Here is a 21,311-nt window from a genome sequence, read left to right as displayed (position 1 = left end):
ATCCTAGAAACCCCCATGACGGAACATTCCAGTTGCTACTCCTGCGTAACAAATTACTCCAAAACTTGGTGGCTTAAAACAATTACCTTACTATGCTCACAGATTCAGGGGGTCAGGAACTCAAACAGGGCACAATGAGGGCAGCTTATCACTTTACCACCATGTCTGCGCCCTCAGCTGGAAAGGCTCGAAGAGTAACTTGATGGCTGGAACCACCTGAAAGCTTTTTAATTCACCTGTGTGGGGCTGACGCTGGCTGTTGGCTGGGGGCTCAGAGGGGCTGGCGGTCAGAAACCTTACACGTGGCCTCTCCGCGTATTTTCTCTCTGGCTGCCTGGCGCTTCCTCACAGTATGGTGGCTGGCTCCAGGTGCCAGCGTTCCAAGGGACAGGAACTGGAAACTGGCGGTGTCTTAAGGTCTGGGCCTAGAAACTAGCGCATCATCCCTTCTGGTTTATTCTGTTGGACAAAGGTCCAACCAGATTGAAGGAGAGGAGCCGTGGGAGGAGTCCCTCTCCTGGGGTGGGATACACTGTGTCAGCAGAGTCTGGGAAGTAAGAGCAGCCACCCTGGTTTCTTTGGAAGCTGAGAAAGAAACACTTGCGTTGTTTCTTTACAGATTAAGAAAAGTCTCTGTGGATTATGTCATCAAATTAAATGCAACCGCCTGAGTATGGCTCTGGGGATACTGTGGTAATAGGCTATGTTTTGGGTGATTTTTTTTTCCTTCTAAATGTTCTTCCTGGAGCTTATGTTGGCCAGCCTGACCCATTTCTCTTTGCTAATGTAACCTTACATAAAAACCTCATCATACGGCAGAGTCAAGAGAGGGGTTACAAACCCAGGCAGCCCCAGGGGAGGAGGTGACAGGAGCTGGGGTCCAGTCTTTAGTAGAAACTGACCCACGCATGATAAATAGCTTCACACAGGACCGTGGTGCACATGCAGTCAGCCACCGTGGCTGACCTGGCCTCAGCCTGGTGACAGGCTCTCCTCTGTCTACTGGCATGAGCCCCTGGAACAGACAGCTAACCTGCCTTGAGTGTGGTCACCACAGACACCTGCTTGGTGGGCTCAGTCTGTTGAACCCAACACATTTACCTTTAACACTTCTGGGTGCCAGACCGTAGCTAGGCCCTGGGAACTGTGAATGAGCCACAACTCGCTCCAAACCCTCCCCACCCAGGGTAAAGGACCTTTTATTCACAAATGCTGGAAAGTGTTCAAGGCAGGAAAGGACAGCAGTGAACAAAACAGGACTCTCCCCTCCAGAAGCCTATGCTCCTTTAGGAGAAAACATTAACAAGGAAATAGGTCCACATATAATGTCTTGAGATAAAGGTCCTGAGGAGGATAAAGAGGTGAGGGAGAAGCAATGGAGGGAGTGATGGAAACTGCTGAGGCCTAACACAGAGCAGACTTGGAGGGCTCTAGGAGCAGTACACGATAGGAGTGGGGGTGGGGGGGTGGAGACAAAGCTGAGTGGAAGCCAGGGCCAGATCACAGGGTCTCTGAGTCCCATGGGAGCCATGGGAGGGCTTTGAGCAGAGGGGTGGCATGTGAGGACTGGCATTTTCACAGGATCCTTCTGGCTGCCACATTGAGGACAGACAGGTGGAGGTGTGGGTGGGGAGTGCAAGGGTAGAAGCCCAGGAGCCAGTTAGGAGGCTCTTGGAATAAATCCAAGAGAAGAAGGTGGCTGGACCAAGGTGGGAGCACAGAGGTGAGAAGTGGGTGGAGTCTAGACCAGGATTCGCTGTAGGATGGGACACGGGGAGGTGAAATGCAGAGGCAAGGACACCACTCTTGTTAGGAGGGCTTGGCATTAACTTCTGTGGTTGAACAGATTTGGGCAAGCAGGTTAAATGTGAACCACCTGTGACCTCCCAGTGGCAATACAAGCAGGGGCTACGTGAGAGGGGAGGCTGGGAGTTGGCATCTGGGAGTCCCGGTAGTCAGTCACTGAGGGAATGGAGAGGACAGAGAAGAGGAGAGACCCAACCACAGAGCCTTTCCAGAGAGATCTGGAGAACAGGAGGAAGCTGCAGAGGAGCCTGGGAAGGCCTAGTGGCAGGGGTAGAAGGAAAGACAAGAGGAAGAGTGGCATCCTGAAGGCCAGTGTCGGCTCAGAGTGCACGCGATGCCCGGGAGAGTGAGGGTGGCCGTCAGAGACAGAACAGCCTGGTGGCTAGTCTGATGCAGACCAGAGCCCTGCTCTTACAGAGGGACGGAGATGTGTAGACTGACAGTCTACACAGTGGAGGGAAGAGTGGGGCAGCACTTGTCCTGGAGATGGGGGTGCACAGAATAGGGGCCTACGGCGTGGGCCCTAGAGGAGCTGGTGAAGTTTTCTCAGGAGAGGAGGGTCAAGGGAGGGCAGAAAGAACCTCATGTAGACCACAGTGGTGGTGATGAGAGTTGCTTCCTGAGCAAGGTGGCACCAAGCGGGTTTTAGATTGCCCCGGGAGGAGGAGGGAGGGGGACGCAGTTCCTAGCAGTCCACAGAAGAGTCACAGAAATTGGGGCATCTAAAGCGGCCACAGGGAATGTGAGTGGCCCACTTGGGCTGGGGGCTCTGGCCTTCAGGGCTGTTTGGAGATGAGGTACAGGGAGGCAGTGGGAACCTTTGACCTCAAGGAGCTCACAGTTTGTTAGAAGGTGAGCAAAAGCCCACCATGCAGGCAGAGCAGGAGTGATAGGTGCATGATTGGGAGCTCCCTCCGCGGAGGAGGTTGGCTGGGTGCAATCAGGGAAGGCTGCCAGTGAGAGGCAGACCTTTGAGAACCTGTGGGCTTTGAGTATGCCCAGATGCACATAACAGTTTTTTTGGCAGAGGAGAGCACAGACACAAAGGTATGAATGCAGGAGCATGCAGCACGTGTCCAGGAAGCATAGCCTGATGGGAGATGAGATTAGCCAGGTCTTTTGGCGTCAGACCCAGAAGCTTCACCCCTTCCCTTGTTGCATGGGTACTTGGAAACCATTGCAGCTTCCTGAGCTGAGGAGGGACACAGTTGGATCTGGTTTTAGGAAGACAGGTTAGGCAAGAGTGTGCAGGGTAAATTTGAGGGGAAGGGCAGGCGTCCCAGAGGCAGGAAGACCCTTTGAGAGGTGAGATGCACACCCGGATCAGGGGCATTGATGGCTCAGCAGCAGACACAGGTGGGACCCAGTGACACTTCCGTTAAGTTGGGCCAAAGGTCTCATGCCACACTGCCAGTGTGGGAGGGGCCATTGATGCAAGAGCTCCCTAGGGCCTTGGTGACCCCAGAAGGCTTGCGGAGGGGCTGCCCAGGGCCAGTTGGGGGCAAGGAGGGCCACGCTTCTGTGTGTTGGGGTAAGCTAACATGTACCCAGCATCAGCACCAGCTTCTTCCTATCCACTGCCCCATGTAGCCCCCCCTGCAGCCTTATGAAGTAGGTCCTGCTGTCATCCCCATTTTGAAGATGAGGAGCATGAGACTCTGAAAGATACAGTGACTTGCCTTGGCACACAACTAATACGTGACGGAACCAGAACTTAAACCCACATCTCCCTGACCTAGGCCAGTGATTCAAAGTAGGTTACGGGACCCCAGAACTAAGAACAATGAACTGATTTAGCAGGCACTTGCTCTGTGCCAGGCACATACAGGGGTCTTTGTCAGAAAGGCCGGGCACGTCTGTGATGCGTTTATCCCAGCTCAGGGACCTGCAGTGGCTCCCCAGGACCTAACCCAGTGGTCTTACCTCACTTTACAGATGAGAACTTTGACGCTTAGAGCAAATACGTTGCTGGCTCAAGCTGGGGTTTGAACCCAGGGTTGTGTTCTGTAACACACCTCACTGCCTCCTGCCCCGCAGGAAGGGCGGGGGCGGTCCTTGTGCACAGTGAGGGTTCAAAGCTGGAGGTGGGAGAGTGAAGCCAACCTGGAAGCTGCCTCAGGGCCAAGCTGGCTGCTTGACTTTTTGTCCCCCTTTGGGTCTGTGAGTACAGATCCTGTGCCTGTTCACTGAAGAAGGGTGTGTGTGTGTGTGTGTGTGTGTGTGTGTGTGTGTGTCCATCCGTGTGTCCACGTGTCCCCCGCCCCAGGCTGGCTGCAGGTGCAGATAGAGTTCAGTTCAGGATCGGGCCTTCTCTCTCGGTCAGCCTGGCCCCTGGGCAACCTCTGGCCTGAAATGAAAGGCTTTCCAATAAGTGCCTTGCTGGCCGGCTGCCCAGCTGCGTGGTTGCGGGGGCCGGGGTGAGGGACCAACCGAGGAGCGAGGAGCGATGGAGGAACCCGAGAGCAGGGTGGAACCCTGCCAAGAAATCCCTCAGTGCCCGGCTTCTCAGCGGTGCCTCGGAGGCATCTGGGGAGGAGAGCTGGTCGCCAGGAGCCCTGGCTGCACTCCTGGGCCAGCCTAGGCCCTGGGGCCTCCGGGCTCAGGCTCAGCCCAGGGAAGAAGGGTGCGTGGGGTGAAAACACCAGGCAGCCGAGGGCGGGATTCGGAAATCAGATACTTGGATTCAGAAATCAGATACTCTGGGCCATGTCTCCCTTGGCCTTGGGCTTCTCTTCAAGCCTTCACTGGTCACAGCAGCCTCCTGCCCCTTGCAGGTAGGGCAGGGTTAGCAATCAGATCCGACTGTTTTGACAGGGCATTGAGAGAACTTGGGTTCTTCTCCTTTGGTCTAATCCTGGGCACGTCCCAACCCCTCTCTGGGGGTCCTCTATGAAATTTAGGGGCAAGGCAATGGGATCTTAAAAATCCCCTCGGGGACACCTGGGTGGCTCAGTGGTTGAGTGTCTGCCTTTGGCTCAGGTCGTGATCCCAGGGTCCTGGGATCAAGTCCTGCATCAGGTTCCCTGTCCCTGCAGGGAGCCTGCTTCTCCCTCTGCCTATGTCTCTAGTTCTCTCTGTGTCTCTCATGAATAAATAAATAAAATCTTTAAAAAAAAAATCCCTCCAGGCCCTTAAAACATCAAGTGTGAGGCCTTGTTTATAGGCGTCAGAGCCAAGAAGACAGACACCAGGTGGGCACACGGTGGCCAGGTGCATCTCAGCATCTCAGCATCTATGACACATCAGTGTTTCTGTGCCTCACTACCTGTTTACCTCACAGGAAAGCCTTCCCATTCAGCCTTTGGCCCGCACAGGGGAAGCAGCCAGCATAAACCAGGAAAGATCAACTGTGTTTGGCTTTGAGTGTTTTCCTACCAAATCCTTCAGTGAAGGAGAGGTTGACATTCTGGAAATTCACTTCAGCCTCAATACTGAAACCATCCTGGGATGCCTGACTCTGGATTGGGATGTCCCTGCTTCTGGAAGTGGATTCTAAAACCTCCAGCCTTATGGGGCACCTAGGTGGCTCTGTCAGTGAAGCATCTGCCATCAGCTCAGGTCATGATCTCAGGGTCCTGGGATCCAGCCCTGCATCAGGCTCCCTGTTCAGCCTCTGCTTCTCCCCTCCATTTGTACATGCATTCTCTTTCTCTCTTTTTCAAATAAATAAATAAAAACTTGAAAAATAAAACCTCCAGCCTTATCCTTCTCCCATTTCTCCTGATTTCACTCCTATCATTTTTCCAGGCCATGCCCTTTATCAGACCTTGCCTAGCATAGAGAGGCAAGTTTGAGTTTTGGGAGTCTTTGCCTGCAAAGTCAACACAAGCAGCAGTAAGGAAAGCACTAATTAAGGAGATTAGATGCTAACTCTGAATGAAAGGGGTACCTACAAAGCCCAAGCTTATGCTTCAGACCCTAGAGGGGCTCAGCACTATTAGCAAGCTCCAGAGCTCTGCTGGGGGAAGGTGGAGGCTGTGGTTCTCACTGCTTTTTGAGCCTCTGCAAGGAGGACACTGAAGAAACAATCAGTCCTCTTAAGCTACATGCTGGTGTCTAAAGGAAATTGCTGCTACCTATAGTTTTAAGGAGTTGATGTAAGGTGGCTACCTCTTCCAGGAAGCTCTCCTGATAGCTCCCAGGCACATCTCTTTCTCCCTCCTTTCCGCCTTCACCGTATTTTGCACTCAGGCCCTGGTTGTGCCACATGGAGAGGCCTTCCTCATCACTCTCCTGCCCAGCCCACGTTGTGGAAAGCTGTGATATTTTGCATCATTATCTCAGCCCTTATTCCCAGGGCAAGAGTCTAAGGCCCTGTGGAGGGGCCGGGTCTCTTAACTCATGCTTTCTGTACTCACCATCCCAGAGCGGCCACAAAATCTTAGCTTTGTGCCTTTATTTGGTTTCTTTGCCCAAACTTTTTTTTCTTTTTCTTTTTTTTTTTTTCAAATAGAAATACATTTCTGGTTATAAAAATAATCCATAAGCTGAAGAAATCAAAAAGCACCTATAATCCCAGCACTTGGAGATAACCATTGAATCACATCCTGCCAGACTTAGTTCTGTGCAAGCTCATCGACATTTGGCATACGATAAAGAAATTATATTGTGCTTTTTCCTCTTTTTTTGCAACCTACATTTTCTCACTTAACAGATCCCAATAAGCACAGGTCTACCTCACCTGCATGGATGACTGCATAGTGTCCTATTTTATGTTTGAGCCACATTTTATATAATTAACCCCCTACTGTTGGATTTAGAGATTTTCCCCCAACTTTTCTCCATTATACACAGTACTACAATAAATCCCTTCCTGGATAAATATTTGTGAACATCTTTTTTTTTTTTTTTTTTTTTGGTCTTAGAATAAAATAAAGAATGGAATTGAAAAGTCAGAGGACTGGCATATTTATTAAGATTTTGTAAACCAAATGCCAGTTCACTCTCTCCCCAGTGTCACAGAAAAGTGGTGGGTGCCTGGCTGGCAAGGATGGTTGACTTGCTGGCAGATGTGAGTGGACTAAGGCCTGGGAAGTGGTTTGGCCTGTGAACTCGGTGTCCCAGCCAGCTGCCCACTGTCTGCTGCCCTGAGGAGGAAGCAGCCCAGGGCGGGTGGAAAGAGGGATGCTTGCCCCTGGACTCCCCTTTGAAGACTGGTGGCCCTCGGGTCTCCCTGGATTGTCCCTGGGTCATCCTTGGCCTGCCAGCTTGCCCAGGCCTTTACAGGGGGCCTAGGGAATGGTGGCTTGTGTGGCTGGGGATGGAAAGGACAGGAACGAGCCTGGGTCATGCCTTCAATCTCTGTGCCTACAGGAGGCCTCAGTGGGGCAACCATCATTGACTCCCTTGACACCCTCTACCTCATGGAGCTGCAGGAGGAGTTCCAGGAGGCCAAGGCCTGGGTTGAAGAGAACTTCCACCTGAATGTGGTGAGTCAGAGACCCTTGGGTTGTTAGAGCCAAAAGGGGCCTGGAAGGTGAGTGGGCAGCTCCACCCTATCACTTCTGAGACTCTGGCCCCACGCTGCACAGCAGAGCAGTCCTGGAACTGGGGCTCTGTGCACTCTGCGTAGTCCCCTCTGCCGAGGCCAGCCTCAAGGTAGGGGATCACTCCAACCCCGGGCCAGCCCATGAGTATTTATCAGCCTGTTCTCCCCTGGGAGGAAAGACAGCCAGCGATCCCTCCTCCCCCTCCCTGCGGTGCCAGGCGCCTAGGAGGTCCCTTCGAGGGCTGAATCTGTCACACAGAACAGGTACAGCAGAGGAAGTAAATGTAGAGGGGAGGAGTGGCTTATCTGCTCAGAGCTGCTCTAACCTGGAGCCCCCACCCCACCCTCGGCTGCCCTCTAGAGATAGGTAGGAGGATGGGGAGCATCGGGACGACAGTGACAAGGACAATGCCTAATTCACAGGCTAGTTGTGAGGATTAACTACCGTGGAGGGTTATAACAAGCATTATAACACTATCAAGTCTGATACGGATGTAAGGTGGTATCCTCCTCCTCATCAACACCATTGTTTTGAGGCATGTTAGGCCTGGTAGTCTGTGTGAGGAAGCTTAGAATCCTTCCGTTTCCTGCCATATTGAATGAGAGAAAGACCAAGGTGGGAGAAGGAAGGGGTGTCTTCACAGGCCCACCTTGCCTCTGTGCAGATGTAGATAGAGAATGAGCATCTGGCAGCTACTGTGGTTCCAGGAGCTGGCAGGTCCAGGGGAGCCTGGGGACATTCGAGCAGGAGCAGGCTGTGGCAGGTTAGGGAGGGTCCTTGGAAGAAAGCAAGATGGGATCACATCCCCTCTTTGGCCCTTGGCTTTCTCATCTGGAAAATGGAATGATGACCTCGCCAAGCACTGTAGGCTACAAGAATGAACAGCTTTGCGGTGCTCTGTCAGTGGAAAGGCTCTGCCACTTGAAGGGACGGTCGTTGTGGTCAGGAATAAAAGACTGTGATGTGGGGATCGCTGGGCGCAGGAGAAGTAATCGCAGACACCTTTAGGAAGCCGCACAGGGTGCCAGGGAGGGCGGGGCTGGGTGCTGGGCCAGCATCTCACCTGTACCCCTCAGCGCCTCACAGCCGCCCTGTTCAGGATGAAGAGCCTCGGGCAGACAAAAGCTAGAGATCTTGCCTGAAGTCCCAAAGCCAAGTAAGAGGCCAAGGTGGGATTTTAACCTAGATCTGGTCCTTGGAGTGATGGCTCAACACCACTGATTTGCAGTCCAGACCTAAGAAAGAAAACCCTGATTAAGGCAAGTGTGGACTTGTCCTAAGGGCTGCAGAGCTGAGGCTGAGGATTGCTGGTTACCTGCAAATGTCTGCCTGGCATCCCTCCATCTCAGCCTCAGCTTTGTCCTGTTTGCCCCAGAACCTCCTCAGAGAACCTTCCCTTTGCCCTGTCATGTCACCCCAAGGAAGGGCCCCCCCCCTACTGCTAAGCCAGGAAGTTCCCTCAGGAAGGGGAGGTGGCCGGCTTAGAGAGTTTGCCTCCCCTCAGGCTAAGCTTCAGCCAGCGGCTCCCCACCAAGTTCTTGAGCTCCTTGGAGAGCAGCCAGGCATAACTTTGCTCCCATGGCCTCGGGCAAGGGCTAGGGAAGGAAGCCAAACCCAGCGTTTATTTGTAATGCTGTCAACGTGCTGTAGTGGCCTGCCAAGCAGGTGCTGATCCCTCTCAACTTCTGCTCTGAAAACCAGCACCCAGCATATCCGGGCCTGCTAGGCAAGGCCCTGGAGCTCAGCACCCAGCACCAGTGTGGCCAGATCATCGGGGTAGGGGGCTGTGGCTGGAGTGACCTGTCTCAAGGGCCTAGCTGTCCCTGGGAGCCTTGCAGGCTTCTCACAAGTGTCCTCTCACCCTACCCTCACCCTCCTCTTTCCTGCCACCCTGCAGAGTGGAGAAGCATCCTTGTTTGAGGTGAACATCCGGTACATCGGAGGACTCCTCTCAGCCTTCTACCTGACTGGAGAAGAGGTAAGTTGGCCCTGTGAGGACCCTGAACCCTTCAGGTGTGAGGCGGCAACCCCACTCCCTCATTTCACCAGTGAGGAACAGGGATTCAAGGGGATTTGCTCCAGGGCTACCCATGTCCACCCAGCCTCCACGGTGCCACCTGCAGGCTCTTCCTCATCTTCAGTCTGCTGCTTCCATTCTGCTGCCCAGGTGAGCCCCACTGGCTCCCACAGTTGGTAGTAAATTCTCTAAGGACGACCACTAGTCTCTTCCTACAGAAGAGACTTGCACAGCCACCCAGCAAGCTGTGGGCTGAGCACGGGCTTGTAGAGCTGCTGGACTGGTTTTTGCAGATGTTGCTTTTCAGAATTGATAAAGCCAAGACCATTGTTTCGTGATTTCCACCCCTGGGGGCCCTTGGCCTTGTCCTGCTCCACAGCCACCCCACTGCTGCCTGCCTGGCCCAGCCACCAGCCTTCACTGCTCCAGGTAGGAGCACTGGTCTCAAGGGGCAACAGGGAGAAGGGGCAGCCACTGCTGGTCACGTGTGCGAAGTGCAAGGGACTCCGGCCCCAGGCAAGCTGTGTTGGCTTCCAGCAGGAGGGCTGAAAAGTGTGAGGAGGGCAGAGCCCTGGGCATGGAGTCAGAAAACCTGCGTCTTACCCACACCACCCCTGCCTCGGACCTTGAGCTAGGCCTCTCCCACTCCTGGGCCTTGCTTCCTTCCCCACCATGGGGATGGGCTCACAGAGCTCTTGGGAAATGGGATGGGAGGGATGAGGTTTGATGCTGAGCTGACCAGCTCCAAAGCCCATATTCTCCATGCTGCAAGAAAATTTTGAAGACCACAGAACTCTGCAGAAATGAGAGGCTCTTCATCGCATAGTCCACCCCCATGAACGTGCAACACAGCCCAAGTATTTGGGTGTGAAGTTGACCAGGTCCCCAGGACATGGGTCCTCCCTCAGTTGTGTTCCCCATTATCCAGAGGGCCACGCTGCTCAGCACAACCGCTGCTCTAGGGCTAGACACCTTGGCTTTGGCCCTTTCCCTTCCCTGTACCTCTCCCTGCTCTGCCCACCCAGAGAAAAACCCCTGCTAACTCCCAGCGCTTGTTGTCTGAGGAGGTCATTTCTGCTCCCCTGCAGTTTAAGGCTGCAGCTGCAGGGGTTCAGAACAACAGGAGTATGCTCTCCCTCCCCAGCCGCTTCGGGCCTCTCCAGCAGCCTCCTCTCTTCAACAGAGATTACCACTTGTGGCAATTTGTCCCCAAATAATTGTAGTTGGGAGCCCTTGGCTTTGAGCCACATAATGCCTGAATTTCATTTGAAAACCCTAGGACATGGAGCAGAAAAAGGCACCCTGTTGGTTTGAGTACTTAGCCAGCCTCCCTGCCACTCCTGGCCATGGGAGGTGGACACAAGTTGTGGGGGTGGGGGAGGGAGTCGTGCAGCTGTGGGCTCACAGGAGGTCTATCTGGGGGCCAGCAACTAAGGGAGGAGCTGGCGCCCTTCAGCCCTGATGCTTGACCCCCATTTCTCCCTCCTCTGAGGCTATCTGTGATTCTGAGAACTTGTTTGAGGCCTCGGCTATCTAGTGATCTAGTCTGGCTGGGTCTGAGGACCCAAAGGAAGGGAGGGCCCCCAGGGTGGCCCTTGGCTTCATGCAGGATAGAAATCAAACGTGAGCCAAGAGGAAGTGAGAGCAGAGTTTGTTGAAGACATAGAGTGCAGGTACATACAGAGCATCTGGGAGACTCGGAAAGGAAAAGGAAAATAAGCCTCTTCTTTGCTCGGGAGCTGAGTGTTCTATTGAGGATTGTGGTCTGATGTACATGTTCTCTCAGGCATCTGGGAGCTGGTTAGAACAAGGACGAGGGTCCAGGGGCCCTGCATAAGTCACTTATTCCTTGGAGCCAGGGAGCCATGGCATTGAGATGTCTAGTGTCAGTATCTAGAATACACACAGGGTAGCCTCACCTGGTCATTCTTGCGCAGTCATTCCTTAGATGGTATCTCTTATGCTAGAAGACTCCAAAGGAATCATTGAGTCCTTGATCCTTACAAGGAGGGCTACATCATGTATACCATAAGGTGTGTAAAGCAGGGTGCAGGTGCTAGCAGGGATAGAGACAGGAAGAGGAGCCTAAAAAGCATCCTTCATGGGTCACTTCAGTTTCCCAATATCACCAGAAGGATCATCATTCTGACTCTCTAGGAAAGAGACTGGACAATGGGGCATGGACAGGAGCACCTGGGATTTAGAAATCCTTCACAAAGCCCAGGGAGCCCCACAAAGCTCCGAATCCCTGAGCAGACAAGCCCAACTCTGTCCTCCAGCCCCTGCTGATCCCTCTCTGTCGCTAGCACCTCTGCAGGGCAGAGGCCATACCCCATGGGCTCTGTCTCATTGGTCCCAAACACCCCCATATGGTGGGATCTTCACCTACTAGCAGGTGCGGGAATTGAGACTTAGAAGGAACTTGCCCAGGGCGCAGTCCCTGAAGGCTGGGTTGGGTCCCCAGGGCTCAGCCACACTGGACCAAGGCCTCCCCCTTTTCTGTCCTCCATCTCACACACTGGGTGCCTGTGGACTAGGTCTTAGGATTCTTCAAATTTCCTACAAATGTTTGTGGAATGGTGCCTGAGACCCCAAGCCCCTTCCTGGGCCAGGCGTTTCTTTGCTGCAGAGGGAACCTATGGGAGGAGACTCCCCCGCTGGGTAGGCCATTCCTACAAATCACCCATGAGAATGGCAGGCGTGATGACAGACACCAGGTGACCTTTGCATAGCTCTTCACAGTTTATGTAGCACATTCACTCATACATCCTCTTACCTGATTTCTAGAAGAACCCTGTGAAGCATCCAGGGCACATGCACAGTTCCATTGTGTAGATGAAGGTCAGAGACCGTATGTAGCTCACATGAGGTTACACAGCTGCAAAGTGGGAAGATTTGAACCTGGGCCCTCACTCCCAGCCCAGAGGACTTAACACTCTACAAAATATAATTCTTGCTAAGTTTCTCTCACCTTGGTTCTGGAACCTCTGGGCCCCTGACTGTTGCTTACCATGGCTGTAGCCACATCTCTGTTGGAAAGGCAGTTTGGTATCACTTAATAGCCCCACAACCTTGGGCAGATTGCTTCTCTGGGACTCAGTTGTATCCTCCTCAAAGTGGTCAACACCTTGCCCACACACACTGTTGCAGGGATTGAAGGTCCTATAGATAAGACACCTGGCACAGTGATACGCTGTGATTTATAATAAGTAATATATATTTGGTCTTCATCCCATTTCTGGCAGACCTCCTAAAACCCTGGGAATTTCCTAAGCGCTGAGAGCAATAAATGTGTCTTTTGTTATGGTAATTGGGTGACTTGGACCCCACCTGAGGATACAGGCTGGTTGCCAGGAGAACCAACCACAAGGTGAGAGGGTAGTTATTTTCAGTTCCACCACCCTGACTTCCAGGGATGGGAGAGGGACTCAGTGTTGAATCAGGAGTCAATTGGCTGTGGTTTAATTAGTCATACCCATGTAATGAAGCCTCCATAAAACCCCAAAAGGAACTGGGCCACAGAGCTTCCAGGGTGGCAGAGCACCAGAAGATGTGGGGAAAGCGCCATACCTGGAGAAAGCATGGAAGCTCCTCCGTGCCCCTTGCCACATACCTCGCTTTAGGCATCTCTTCCGTCTGGCTGTTGCTGAGCTATATCCTTTTAATTTTTTTTTTTTTTTTGCTATATCCTTTTATAATAAACCTGTAATCCAGTAAGTAATATGTTCCTGAGTTCTGTGAACCACTCTAGCAAATTAAACCCACAGAGGGGTTTGCGAGAACCTCTGATTTATAGACCATTGATCAGAAGCCCAGGTAACCAGCCAGACTCAGGACTGGTGTTTGAAGTGGGAGAGGGGAGGGACTGTGGCCGTCTTGTAGGACTGAATCCTCAAAACTGTGGAATCTGATGCTATCTCCAGGAAGATAGCGTCAGAACTGAGTTGAATTATAGGGCACCCAGCTGGTGTCTGGCGAATTGCTCGGTGGCATAGGGAAACTCTCCCACACACACACACATAGTGGAATTGGGTTCAGAATCTGTTCCACACCTACTCATTTCCAAGAGAATAAGTAGGACTTATATTCTTCTGTTCCTGGTGATACCACTCTTGTCCACACATACTCATTCAGCATCCTTCCTGGTGTGGTTGAAACCCTGCAGGGCCCGCCAGCAGGAGGGCTTTCCAAGGGTAGAGACATGGACATTCCTAAGAGCCTTGAAGAAGATTTAGCTAGGAGTCCTCAGGGCAGAGGGCAGCAGGTCAGCTGCCTGGATCCTCAGCACTGGGTTCAGGTGCCAGGGGTTTCCTCTGCGCCTCTGCACTCAGCCTCCTCTGAGTCAAGTGACAGTATCAGGAGCTTCAAATAAGGGCCCTTTGTTGTTGCTAAGCCAGTGGCTCTGGGGCAAGGCTTTGGAATCTGGCTTCTAGACAAGCTCCTGCAGGGCCTCAGATGCAGGTGGCCCCCGGGCCCACTTCTGGGACAGTGGACACTGTCCTCTTCTCTCCTCCATCCCTGCCAGGCCCCAGGTGTGGTTCTTCCCATCTCACTCCCTCCCCTCTTGGGCAAGAACCACAGCTGCCCTCAGAGGCCTCGCAGCCCCATCCCAGGTGGTACAGGGAAGCCCTCCCTGCTGCAGTCCCTCCACGGCTGCCTTGGCAGTTCACTGCACATCTCGGGGCCAGGGGACTCAAGAAGACTTTGTTTGGCAGCACTCGGGAGGTCAGCAAACTGGCTCCCCCCGTGAGCTCGGAAGTGAAAGGAAATGTGTGTTGTTTGACCTGGAGCAGTTGCTAAGGAACTTATATCTCATGTTTTAAACAATAAATAATATTTACTCTGAGGGGGCAGCCCTGATGGCTTAGTGGTTTAGCGCCGCCTTCGGCCCAGGGCATGATCCTGGAGGCCCTGGGATCGAGTCCCATGTCAGGCTCTCTGCATGGAGCCTGCTTCTCCCTCTGCCTGTGTCTTGGCCTCTCTCTATTTCTAATAAATAAATAAAATCTTAAAAAAAAAATATATATATATATATATATATATTTACTGTGGGTTTGCTTTTATTATAAAAATAGCACAGAGAGACAAGCCAAATGCAGAAAACAAAATTCCTCCATAAGCCTACTCCACACCCCTAGGAGAGCATTGTTAATATTTTGCTGTATTTACTTCCCAACCTTTCCTCACACATCCAGTGTGCATATAATTTTTACTAAAGTTGATTGCACTATATCAAAATATATTTTTCTTTTAACAAACTACAAACCCTTTCTTTGCTATTAGTCTTCTACATCATTCCAGTGGCTGCATGGTATTGTGTTGCATGAATAATCCTAATTTAATCACTTCCCTATTGTTTGATATTTAAAATATCTCTGTTTTTCCACTGTTACAAACAACACTGGAATAAATAGCCATAAAGTTAAATTTTTACATCCTTGATGACTGATTTCCTTAGAATAGATTCCTAAGAGGGAAACCACAGCGTCAGAAGGTCACAGGTGCTTTTGTTTTTTGGTTTTTGTTTTTTTTAATAATAAATTTATTTTTTATTGGTGTTCAATTTGCCAACATACAGAATAACACCCAGTGCTCATCCCGTCAAGTGCCCACCTCAGTGCCCGCCACCCAGTCATCCCCACCCCCCGCCCTCCTCCCCTTCCACCACCCCTAGTTCGTTTCCCAGAGTTAGGAGTCTTCCATGTTCTGTCTCCCTTTCTGATATTTCCTACCCATTTCTTCTCCCTTCCCTTATATTCCCTTTCACTATTATTTATATTCCCAAATGAATGAGACCATATAATGTTTGTCCTTCTCCAATTGACTTACTTCACTCAGCATAATACCCTCCAGTTCCATCCACGTTGAAGCAAATGGTGGGTATTTGTCATTTCTAATGGCTGAGGAATATTCCATTGTATACATAAACCACATCTTCTTTATCCATTCATCTTTCGATGGACACCGAGGCTCCTTCCACAGTTTGGCTATTGTGGACATTGCTGCTAGAAACATCGGGGTGCAGGTGTCCCGGCGTTTCACTGCATCTGTATCTTTGGGGTAAATCCCCAGCAGTGCAATTGCTGGGTCGTAGGGCAGGTCTATTTTTAACTCTTTGAGGAACCTCCACACAGCCGTTCAAAATCTTTGGGATACAGCAAAAGCAGTCCTGAGGGGGAAATACATCGCAATACAAGCATCCATCCAAAAACTGGAAAGAAATCAAACACAGGTGCTTTTGAATTAGAACAGGGCCCCTGGGTGGCTCAGTGGTTGAGCGTCTGCCTTTGACTTAGATTCTGGGATCGAGTTCCGTATTAAGCTCCCCACAGGGAGCCTGCTTCTCCCTCTACCTGTGTCTCTGCCTCTTCTCTGTGTCTCTCATGAATAAATAAATAAAATCTTAAAAAAAAAAAAAAGAGAGAGAGAGAGAGAGAGAGAGAATTAGAACAGTGTGGGGGAGTCAGAGCTTTCCACAGGGCCCTGAGGCCTGGGGCCTCCTTATGGCTCCTTGGCCATCAAGTTAGGAGTTTAACCATTCACCTTCTCTGCTCACTCCCATCTGTAAAATGGGTTGGTGGGTAGATTAAGAATGTCAAGGGAGAAAGGCCCTTCCTCTGGTTTTGCACATGGGGTAGCAGTGCTTTGCTGAGAAGCACACAGCAGCAGCCAAGCCGAGAGAGAAGGACTAGAACCGGGGGCCAGGCAGGGCTCCCAGTCCAGTGATCTTCCCACTCTGTCAAGTGTGCTTCCACATGCCCCGCCTGTGGCATCCTGGTCCTGTGGTGTGGGTAGGCACCAGCCGTTGGTGATCACTGCCCTGGCTGCTTCATCCTACCGGTGGCCATCCCAAAGCACAACTAGAATCATGGAGCCTTCGTCATAGTCCTGACACTGTCATTTGGGCTCTACAGCTATTACCTAATTGTCATCCCTCCTCCCAGCAGCCTCTGAAGGAGGCAGTATTGGTCTTATTTTTTGAGTGAGAAGGGCATGACGCTCAGAGGAGGTGCCTCGGCTAAGGCCACGTCTCCAGGAATGTCTAGAGTCCAGAACCTGACGCAGCACCCCTTCCCTCTTTAGGCCCACAGCTCCTGGGTTACCCCTAGCAGGAGCAGCTTGGAGCAGGGATGGTGCCCACCCGGGCTGGTTCATGATGCCCTGTGCTGCTTCCTTTACAGGTGTTCCGAGTAAAGGCCATCAAGCTGGGAGAGAAACTCCTACCAGCCTTCAACACCCCCACGGGAATCCCAAAAGGTGTTGTAAACTTCAAAAGGTAGGACATCTTCTGCTTTCCCACTTGTGGCTTTGGCTGCATCTGTGGAAATTGAGGCACAGGGAGAGGACAGGACCTGCCTTGGGAATCAAAGCAAGCCAGTGGCACAGTGGAGACTAGCCTTAGCCTCGGGCTCTCCAGGGCTGATGTTTGTCACCAAACAAACATCAGCTTGGGATTCATAAGGCCTGATCTTTCCTAGGTGAGAAGTGATCGTCCCCCAATGCTGCCTTGACTCACAGCCCTACAGGTGTGCCCAGCTAGGGTCAGGAGCCAGTAGGTACATCACAACCTCCCACCATGACAAGGTACCCCAAGCTGCTAGGAGGTCTCAAGACCCTGAACAGAGGGACCACTGGGCTGGGTCTCCAGAACCCAGTATCAGAACCCAGAGGAGCTTCTAGGGGCATCTAGCCCACGGAGGCTTGGACTCCAAGGAGAAAAGGCCTTGGCCAAGGTCACGTAAGCCAGTAACTGACCATTCCAGGACACAAATCCAGAACTTGCAACTGTTTTTAATAATACTTATTGGAATATTCCCCTCTTTAAAAATAGTAAATTCTTACTGCAGAAAATGTGGATTATATCAAAAGTGTTAGATAAGATCAGAGAACTCCCATGTGGTTCCACAAATCAAAGAAACCATGGACTGGCAATGCTTCTTTCTACTGGCTTGGTTTTAAAACATTGATTCTTATTGGCTCCTTCCATGGTTTTGCTTCCTCATCTACAGCTTAATTCAGTGTATGAACTGGAGACTTTCTGGGTAGTCACTAAGTCACAGAATGTCAGAGTGGAAGGGACCCTGGGCGATGCAATGAGAGAAGCATGGATCTGGGGCTGCCACTGAATCCAGCTCCAAAGCCTGTGGGGGCTTCCCTGCCCCCGGCGTGGCTGCACTTCCCTGTTGTGGGAATAGGAGTGTGTTTGTATCCACTCATTTTCCAGATGCGGCGATTGAGACCCAGAGAGGGGAAGGGATGGGGTCAAGTCAAGAGAACTAATGGCCAGCCAGCTTTTCGATCTCTGAATCTTTATAAAGCATGAGTCTTGCTCCTGGGGACCCTCAATGCCCCATTGTCTTGCCTTTCCTCACTCTGTTCTTCCTCTGGTCGCCTTCCTCAGACGGCTTCCCTGGTCGGCAAAGGCCAGCTCACCTGCCACCTGTGCCGTCAAGCCAGAAGCGTTTTAGCCTCTCCCGGCCTGCAGGTACTTCATCTGCTTCCTTATGGCCTCGTCATGTGCCTCTTCATGGTCCCTGCTGGCCTGGGAGCTTCTGGATGACAGGATCCATGTCCAGTTCTTTGCTCATTCCTTCAATAAATAACCGTGCTAGGTACTGTGTGCAGGATAAAGGATTAACAATGACTCTGTGCCTACCCCTTACTGAGCAATTCTATGGCCCTGGCATTGTGCTAAGGGTTTCCATACATTGCCTCACCAAGTATTCCTCACAGCAGACCCTTTGAGGGTAGATATTTATATTATCCCCTTTATTCAAACAGAGTCTTGGAGAGATGAAGTAACTTGCCCAAAGCCTTATAGCTAATAGGTAACCAGGGCTAAGATTTAAGCCAGTTTTGTTACAGATTGAAAGCTCTGCTCTTAATGCCTGCCTGGCCCTCCCTCAGACAGGAACCCTGCTGCCCCAGTGCCCATGAGGCTCTCCGACACCCCCAAGTCTGGGAGCAAGGCTGCAATATTTCCCTCTTACCAGACTTCTCTGTTCATCTCCTAAAGTGATGTCTTATGTCAGGATTCTCGATCCAACAGTAGCTCCTGCAAGCTGCCTGGCAGGGAGGCAGGGGCCCCGGGCTCTGGTCCAGTGCCTCAGTTTCTCTCTGTCCTGGGGTGGGTCGGCCTGCCCTGCTGGGGGCCTCGCAGGGGAGAGGGGATTTGCCGAGTCAGCCACTTCCCTTACAGTCTCTGTGCTCGGAGAGCATTCCTAGGGTGTGGCCTCACACAAATCTCACCAGAGGCCACAGACAGGCCCCCAGGGCCAATCAAATCCATTCTCGGTGCCAGGGTTGACTTCTCAGAGCCGGACATTTGGACCTCTGCTCAGATTCCTCTCCCACAAACACTGATCCTGGAGAAACACAGCCAGCCATCACAGAGCCGAGACACACACGCACATCTTTGTGGCTCTCTCACCCAGGGCTGGTTTCTCGGGCCTCACTGCCTGGAGTCTAGGATAGGACCTTGGCTCATCCTTCCCCACTCTGTGCAGGGCACTGCCCACCCCCAAGGCCTGCAAGCACAGCCCTGGCTGCCTGCCCTGTCCCTGTCCCTCAGAGCCTAGACTGGATGCGACACAGATCCTGACATTTCTGATTAAGAAAATGCATTTATTTTTAGGCTATTTGCATACTGCCAGTGCTGTATACATATGTATGTATATGCATATTTCCTGGCAACACCTCCCTTTCATTTTCTGGGTAAGAGAGTCTGTTGCTAAAAAACACCACCCTGTTCCACCCAGGGGAATATCAGGGATGTTTGTGGCCCCAGTGGCTCTGCATTTGCTCTTTGGAGAGGGCCTGCTGCTCGGAGCTGGGCCACACACCTCTGCTGCCCCTGCTCCCGGCAGGGCTCCCTGTGGGCAGCTCTAAGAGGAAGGGCCAGACTGGGTCCCAGCGGGAGGGCTAGATAACTAGGCCCTGCCCCAAAGTGAGTGTGACTGCTCCTCCTGTCTGGGAGGCAGAGGCAGGGACAGCTGTGACCTGTGACCTGGGGGGACCACTGAATCTGAGAGAGTGGCAGTGGCCAATCCAAGGATTAATCTCTCACACACGCAGCCTCACACATGCCTACACACCTGATTACCACCCACTCAAATCAGGCTGAGATACACATGTTGGCCTGAGTCACACACTTGCAGCCACACACACACAAGTGACAACAGGCCGCAGATCCAATCGCAGGCCTAAAAGACTGGGAGGGGGGCAGAGGGCAGAGCTTCCATGAGCCCACTGCCTCACAGGGCTGATCAAAAGACCTCCTGGTCTCTGGATGCTGCCCAGAACAGATGCGTTTGGGACACAAAGTACCTAAGATTTGGATTCAGATTCAGTTCTACCAGTTCCATCACTTGCTGTGTGACCTCGGAGAAGTGTCTCCCCTCTCTGAGTCTGAGCATCTTCACCTGTGAAATTAGAATCATGGTATCTACCTCCGGAGTTGGACGTGAAGATAAAATAAGATACTACAGCTGTCTGGCACCCATCAGGAGCTCAATAACTCAAACGATAATTTTAATACACTATAAATACATGATTTAGATTGCATAATTGCATAATGTTAAAAATGACAGTTATTACATGCCTAATTTATACCTCACGATAGCCCTGGGAGGTGTGGGTACAGTTATTTAACAGGTGAGGAAACAGGGCTAGAGAGATCAGCTGACCTGCTCGAAGTTGCCCAGCCGGGCTGCTGCGGGAGCCAGCATCTGAAGATGGGCAGGAGAGGGAAGGTGCCCGCCCACTGCCAGCGTCTGCCCAGCGCTGGTCTGCCTGTCTGCCAGGCTGGCTCCACTGCAGGAAGCCCACTCGGGAGGGAGGGAAGAGGAAGGAGAGGCTCATGTGGGGGAAAACGAGAGCAAAAGACTCTCTGAGCAAGACTCAGGTGGGTGAATGGTGGCTGTTTTGACCTTGAATTGCTATGAGGGCAGGAAGCATCCATTATTCAGGAAACCCTCCACGGGTACCCACGGCTCCCACTGAGATAGCCGGAGAGAGAAGTCTCTCTTGGCTTGGGGGTTGCGGGGTGGGGGGGGGGAAGAGGGACAGAGAAGGGGACACCTTCACTTTCCCTCTGGGGGGATGTGGGGCGATCTGGGTGGAAGACCGTTAGGGGATGTGCAGAGCCCAGTCTGAATCCGGCCTCCACCACCTCCTGGCTCCGACCTTCCAATAACTTCCCTCCCTGAGCCTCAGTTTCCTCTTTGTATATTGGAATGAATGATGCTTTACCTGTGGGCTTTAAATGAAGTCAAGATGCAAACAGCTTGACCCAATGCCTGGTATCTGAGTGGCTCAAAAAACAGAAGCCGTTTTATTTATTATCTAGGAGCCAAGTCTCCTCTCTGCCCATCTCTCCCCACCTGCCCATGCCCCTCAAGTCAGGGAAATACCCAAAAAGGTGGAGAAAGGAAGAAGGGCCCAGTGGTTATCTCTGTTTATTGAGGCCACTTGCTCCATAAGATCTAAAACTTGATTCCTCCCATCTATTTCTAGAAGTTGAGACTGATGAGTTTGACGTTAGAAACTTTATTCAGGCCAGATAATGGAGCTGAGAGAGGAGAGGGGTAGCCTCAGGAGAGCCCCAACCCGCCCCAAGGAAAGAGGTGCCCCTCAGATGGCAAACCGTGACCTCCCTGACCTGCCTTCGCCCACGCCTGCCTCCCTTGGTCCTGTCCCCAGCAGATGGACAGACAGAAGCCAGTTCCTAGGGAGGCAGAGCTATCCCAGCAGGGAAGGGGAGGGGCTTCCCAGTTGCCAGGGCAGAGCCAGCCCCCTCAGCCTGCTCCTTAAAGCCCTTACAGATAGAGGGGGCCACTCCACCCTGCTCTGCCCCTACCTTGTCCCCCTGGTTGTCCTAAATGTCCCACAGGAAAGATCATCATGATACACATGAGGAGACTGAGGCATGGGGAGAGGAAGCATCTAGCCCAAGGCTACCTCTGTTCTGCACTTTTCTCTTCCCTCTTCATCCCACAAAA

At 52.1% G+C, this 21,311-nt stretch overlaps 1 protein-coding gene across 4 annotated transcripts in view; it reads left to right on the top strand.

Annotated features, from left to right (window-relative positions):
• The window catches only part of MAN1C1 (mannosidase alpha class 1C member 1), a 148,581-nt gene that overhangs the window by 96,713 nt on the left and 30,557 nt on the right, over positions 1–21,311 (top strand). For all 4 annotated transcript variants that reach the window (XM_072827744.1, XM_072827743.1, XM_072827741.1 and 1 more), the window contains exons 3-5: positions 7,120–7,235; positions 9,193–9,273; positions 16,494–16,588. In XM_072827744.1, coding sequence (XP_072683845.1) covers positions 7,120–7,235; positions 9,193–9,273; positions 16,494–16,588 — 292 coding nt within the window. The remainder of the gene's footprint in view (positions 1–7,119; positions 7,236–9,192; positions 9,274–16,493; positions 16,589–21,311) is intronic.

Source organism: Canis lupus, chromosome 5 (genome assembly GCF_048164855.1).
Source record: "Canis lupus baileyi chromosome 5, mCanLup2.hap1, whole genome shotgun sequence".
Taxonomy (NCBI): domain Eukaryota; kingdom Metazoa; phylum Chordata; class Mammalia; order Carnivora; family Canidae; genus Canis; species Canis lupus.
This window is presented reverse-complemented; position numbering and strand designations above follow the sequence as displayed.